The sequence below is a fragment of the Centroberyx affinis genome, unplaced genomic scaffold (assembly GCF_046629955.1).
Source record: "Centroberyx affinis isolate AG114_WGS23_722 - 3 ecotype Tasmania unplaced genomic scaffold, CSIRO-AGI_Caff_v1 ptg000850l_1, whole genome shotgun sequence".
Taxonomy (NCBI): domain Eukaryota; kingdom Metazoa; phylum Chordata; class Actinopteri; order Beryciformes; family Berycidae; genus Centroberyx; species Centroberyx affinis.
The window spans coordinates 53,921-60,000 of record NW_027279445.1 but is presented as its reverse complement, the minus strand read 5'-3'; the positions used below and the strand labels follow the sequence as shown (position 1 = coordinate 60,000).

The following is a 6,080-nucleotide window of genomic DNA, read 5'->3' as shown; positions in this document are numbered from 1 at the left end:
GTTACTCACTTAGTTCATGTCAGGATGTTTCAGTGACACATGAAGAGTTAGAGATTAAATTTAGACAATACATCAACATGAACAAACATGTAGAACAACATTACTTAATGCAGTTGTTTATTGTGTATTTAATATGAAGTCATCTTTGTGAATGTTGTTATTCATGTTTAATTCATGTTAGTAAATGCATTAGTTAACAGTTAATGAACACTTAATGTAAAGTGTTCCTGTCCTGTTTGAATCTAGATCAGGTTTACATGTCGCTCTGATCGAAGCCCTGCAGGTGGTTTGTGTCCCGCTGTCCCGCTCCAGCCTCCGGGACGGGACGGGACGGGACGGGACGGGACGGGACGGGGCGGGACGGGACGGGTCGGGTCGGGACGGGACGGGACGGGGCGGGACGGGACGGGGCGGGACGGGACGGGACGGGACGGGATGGGACGGGACGGGGCGGGACGGGGCAGGACGGGACGGGGCGGGGCAGGACGGGACGGGACGGGACGGGACGGGACGGGACGGGACGGGGCGGGACGGGACGGGACGGGACGGGACGGGACGGGACGGGGCGGGCCTGTGAAGCGTCTAGTCGAAGCTGTGCAGGACGGGCTCGTGTCCCGTCTCCTTCAGGAAGCGCAGCAGGTCGTCGGGCCGCAGCCCCACGGTGGCGGCGTTGGTCATGGGGTGGAAGTGGATCCGGTCGTGACCCCCGTCCAGCAGGTCGCTGTCCAGGACGAACTTCACGCTCTGATCCTTATCGAACAGCAGAGCCAGAGCCGTCGCACAGCCCTGACCCACCTGACAGATACATAAACGTATTTAAATAAATAGATTTATTAATTAACAACATTCACTCTCTGCTGTTTGAACCAGAGCTGCAGAACAAACCTGCCGAGAGACGAAGGAGGGAATGAAGATGAGAAAAATTGGGAGAAAAACGTAATTACTTGGATAGACTAGGGCTGCAACTAACAATTATTTTCATTATCAATTAATGCATCGTATATTTTTTCCGATTAATCCTTTACTCTATAAAATGTCAAATGTCTCTATAAAATCACAGCATTTCTTCCTCAGTCTGACCAGCTGCCAAAAAACACAAAGGATTCATTTAATAATGAGATGAAACAGAGAAAAGGAGAAAATCTCAGTGTTTGTGAAGAAAATATTTGGTATTTTTACTTGATAAATGACTATTGTGACGATGATGATTAATCTATTATCAAACTTATAATCGATTCATTTTCTGTCAATCGACTAATTGTTTTCAGTTTTCAGCAGTAGAAGGGAGAGAAGGAGGGGAAAAGATCGAGAGAGAAAAAGTCAAACTGGATTAAATAATAAAAGTATGAACTAGAACTGCAATGATGCCATTTTTGTCAGACTGAGTGCAAGTATGACAAATTTATTTTTATTATTTTTTATTATCTGGCTGTTCCCTTCTCTTACTGCTGCAGGACCTGAGAGTCTCTCTGGGTCTCTTGGTTGTAAAATTGTAATTTGGAAGAACTTCAACCATGTGACCTCTTCAACAAGACTATATCTAATAACCAGCCACGCTTATAAAAACATTTTGGATTTATTTTTCATTAAGTGAAAGATGTGAATTGAAAACCTCCGAGCTGTAGGGAGAACGCAACGACATCACTTCCTGTCCCTGTACTGTACCTGGAGAAGAGAGTGACTCTGAGCAGACCTTTATGAACCTGTCAGACAGCCTCAGTACAGCTGAGCTGAGCCAGTACAGTCCGGCCTCGCTCCTCTTTATGTTCCATAAAATATCTTCAAACAGGAAGCAATGTTCAGGTGAAAAGTTTAAGTTTCAGTCTCCTTTCCTTTTCCATTAAAACAGAGCTGTGTGAGGAATAAAAAAAGCAGGAAGGTCCCACATCATGTAAAGCAGGACTCCCCTCTCCTCTGTGGTGATAAAGGAGTTGGATGGTCTATCTAAACATGGTGAAAACTAAATCCACACAATCCATATTAGTGCAGCGAGCCTCTAAACGAGCCGTTTGGACGTCCGTAACCCTAACCCAGAAACAGCCTGTTCTTGACCTTTAACAAACGCAAAAATATCACCCGAAAAACATCAGGACTGCATGATGTTTCCGTGCAGCAGACTGATCATCTCTTATTGATCCACCTCATAAACCCAAACACTGGGTTCAGCAGACCGTTCAGATATGGATTGTGGAACAGGAGGTGAGACTCAACATCAGCAGGACGGTTATAATAAACAAAGGGACAATCCAGGCACTCCAAATATAAAAATATAACCACGAGGAAGGAAATATTTAAAAAGCCTTTATTGTAGTGGCTAAATCATTAAAATAGCCAACATGTTTAGACCACTATAGGTCTTCTTCAGGACTTTAAACGCAGTTTAACGGTTTACAGTTTAAAGTCCTGAAGAAGACCTACAGTGGTAATAAAGGCTTTTTAAATATTTCCTTCCTCGTGGTTTTATATTTATATTTGGAGTGCCTGGATTGTCCCTTTGTTTGTAGCACTTTTTTTTCCCCGTTTTCCAAGAGCATCCGACACATTTTTTATCCTAGTTTGACAATACAGAGCAACCAGTCATTTCCTTTTTTTCTAGGATGGTTATAATGTTTTGTACACTCAGTACATACTGTATATATTTTATGGTCTTCAATGTTCTTCCTCTTCCTCATGTTTTGATATTTGAGGCATTACAGCTTCACATCTGTTACTTACACAGAAAAACATCCGAATATCTGAGTTTCACTAATTTCTTTCTCCTGTGTTTATCTCCATATACTGACTTCTATATACTGTACACACTGAGCCAGCAGGCAGCAGATGAACTGCAGAAACAGTGAAGAACCTTCTGCAGCGCTTTCAGCCACAAGAGGAGGATGATGTCACCGACTGGCTGATAATCAATTTTCTAAATTAATATCAGCTGAACATATTGATAAATCGATGTATCGGTCAGCTGACTCATCCAGAGTGAATGATAATGAGAACAACAGCAGAATCAGCTTCAGTTCCTGCAGCAGCAACATTATAGGCAAACAACAGCAAGGTCAAAGGTCAGAGGTCACAGCACCCAGACAGCAGAGGGAACAAATATTCCTGTGATAGTCAAGTGCACACACACACACACACACACACACACACACACACACACACACACACACACACACAAAGAGAAAGAAGAGCTGTCATATCTTCACCTTGAGTTTTTCCAACATGGCCGCCTCGTCGGCGAAGCGCAGGTTGCCGCTGCCGACGCCGAGTTTCTTGGCGAGATCGTTCAGGTTGACCTGAGGAGAGACAGAGAGGATTATGGGAACTAAATTCATTTAATTTACATGGAAATTAGATCAATCAAGACATCTTTGTGAGAGTCTGTTTCTCCTTCTCTTTTTTTGTTGTTGTTTTTGAACGGTAAAATATCCTTCAAATCATCGGCTCAGTCTTTGAGAAATTTTGCTTGTTGATTAGACTATTGATCATGTGATTAGACTATTACCAGATGATATAGTTATAGAGATTCTGACCTGTCTGTCGTGGCGGGCCGACACCAGCCACAGGCCTTTCTTCTTCTTGTCCTTCAGGAAGAGGTTCTTGGTCACCGCTCCGCTCACGTCCTGCAGGTGAGGCATCATCTCCTCCACCGTGAACACCTGGGGGGGGGGGGGGGGGCAAGGAAGGAGAGAGCAACAAGGAAAAGAGGGAAGGGAGGAGTTAAGGAAAGGAGGGAGGGGGAGTGTTTGGTTTGAGTTTTTCTGTCAGTAAAGTCTGGAGAAAATGCAGCACTTCAATCAGCTGATCACATAAAAAACAAATCCAGAAAACTCTAAATATCAGTATCACTGTTGAAGCTGTAATCTGCAAGATCCGTGTTTTGTTTTGTTTTGTTTTGTTTTGTTTTGTTTTGTTTTGTCTCTGACTTTAATGCCAAAGTGATAAAAACTGTAAGTGAATGCAGGAAATGGAAATATTTTAGAGGATGTCTGTCTCCTCTGTGGCTTTACAGATATTTAGCAGTGAACATCTGCTATTTTTCAGAATAAATTGTTTTGGAAAGATGCCGACCAGCCAAACATTAGACCTAACTCTAACTGAAGTTACTGACATGAGACGTTTACTGACAAAATGGGAAATTTCAGAGGAAGTTTTCATGAACATCAACAACTTTTTTAAATGAAAATAGGCAGCCTAAGTTGTGTTATATAGTGATATATAGTATATGGTATACACTATATAGTGAGATATGTAGACTAGAGCAGTGGTTCGCAATGTGGGGTCCGGGGACCACCAGGGGTCCTTGAGGGGGTTCCAGGGGGTCCCCAGCAAATTGATGAATTGTTAAACTTCAGCATTATTTCATTTACAAGAAGTTAACACAATTAGAGAATGCAGAAGAATGACTGTTGTGATCATAGTTTCTCTGTTATCTCTCTACCTACAATACAGATAGTCATGGACTTCTGGACAAAATCATATCTGACAATAAAAATATTCTCAGATTTGAGTCCGAGAGACAAAATCTCATCAGATGGGGGTCCGTGGCCCTAATGTGGACTAAAGTAGGGGTCCGTGATATGAAAAACGTTGAGAATCACTGGACTAGAGCTTCAGAGTGAAACCTGGAGGCTTCAGCTGCAGGTCAGACAGAAGTTTTCCTGCAGCGCCTCCTGCCGGCGGCTGCAGCTCAACACAGCGACACACGTGTCACTGCTTACAGAACAGCTGAATATATTAACTCTGCACTAAAAAAGCGCTGCTCTGCTGCTATAACGATGCATTTAGAAAGGGAAAAGAGGCAATTTGTGAATTTTAAACATTCAACAACAAGTGTTCCCTAGAGACATGGGGCAAACTGTATAAGGTTTTAAGTACAGTGTCAATTTAACAGTATAATAATAGCCCGATACACACGCTTCTCTCGTGTGGAGAGACGACCACGCCAAAGTCCATTCTAAAACCTTGCAGTTTAATTTTGCCTTACTTCTCAGCAATCACACACAGCTGGCAGAACATGGTTTGAGACCTTTACGAATTAATGGGTTCTTCTGGTAAATTCGGCATACAAGTGATCCGCAGTGAAGCTCTTATTTCCATTAAATGTAAACTTTCTGAATGTTTTCACGCTACTCGCTTCCGCCCACCGCGGTGTGTTTTGGTGGAAGGAGACCGTGGAGGAAACCAGGAAAACCAGAACTAAAAGTTGAAACGAAACTAAAACAAGTACCGATTGCTGTATTGGATTGTGCCGAATTGAGGAGTGGATCCCAACGATTCTTAAAAGGTCTCAAGTCATATTTTAGGCGATTCATACGTTTTCCAAAAAGCAAGGCCACAATAAACTGTTAGGCATTTAAATGGAGTTCAATAATGTTTTGTTTTCATACGAGAGAGAGAGCAGTGTCGGCTGCTGTCTTCCCAGCTACATTAGGCCGCTAGACAGACATGAATTTAGTCTCTAAATAATATTTTACATCACAAATCTCCTGAGAATCGGATTCCAGACCTAAAATAAAAAGTTTGGAGCCGCTTCAGCTGATCCAGGACAGAAAACGGAGCTGTTCTCCAGGTTAAGGTTCATTTACCGGCGGGTGCTCCACGCAGGTGGTCTGGATGTTCAGACCCTCCAGGTATTTCTCCAGCTCTGACCTCAGATCTGCTGCCATGATCAATTCATATGCTGTTTATAATCAATGAAGGGTCGCAGATGTTGGACAGCTGCACGAAGAAGAAGACGGCGGCGACTTCTTCTTCTTCTAAGACTTAGTGGCTCACACATCAAGTCGTACCCCCCCACCCCCTCTGCTGGAGCGGGCAGGGCAGTACAGCAGCACAGACTGAAATTTGACCTTTTATCCTGGCAACAAATCTCCATGTTTTCCCATAATTTCTCTGTCAACACATCTTCAAAACTTTCATTTATTGGGAATAAGTTTCTCCACAAGGACACAAGTATCGTCAATTATAATAAACTTATTGGTTTATTGGATATGATCCCAAATAACTGCTGCGTGAACAGTCGCTATTCTTCCTGGGGTCCACACAGAAAAACTAAAACTTAAACTTAAACTTTAGTTAGTTATTTT

At 43.0% G+C, this 6,080-nt stretch overlaps 1 protein-coding gene across 1 annotated transcript; it reads right to left on the bottom strand.

Moving 5' to 3' along the window:
* Positions 1-533: 533 nt before the first annotated feature.
* On the bottom strand, positions 534-5,736 carry LOC139645371 (prolyl-tRNA synthetase associated domain-containing protein 1-like). Its single transcript, XM_071521064.1, has 4 exons — positions 5,580-5,736; positions 3,525-3,650; positions 3,198-3,287; positions 534-795 (listed from the first exon to the last, which is right to left on the bottom strand). Exons 1-4 carry the CDS (start codon positions 5,658-5,660, stop codon positions 583-585), a joined length of 510 nt encoding a protein of 169 aa, XP_071377165.1. The 5' UTR covers positions 5,661-5,736; the 3' UTR covers positions 534-582.
* Between the last annotated feature and the right edge of the window lie 344 nt (positions 5,737-6,080).

Bases quoted from the DNA above. Each gene is read 5' to 3' on its own strand.
- LOC139645371 (XM_071521064.1), bottom strand. From the start codon at position 5,660: ATGGCAGCAGATCTGAGGTCAGAGCTGGAGAAATACCTGGAGGGTCTG. The intron at 3,288-3,524 runs GTCAGAATCTCT...GTCTCTCCTCAG, and splicing joins CGGCCCGCCACGACAGACAG to GTCAACCTGAACGATCTCGC. The intron at 796-3,197 runs GTGAAGATATGA...TGTATCTGTCAG, and splicing joins CCATGTTGGAAAAACTCAAG to GTGGGTCAGGGCTGTGCGAC.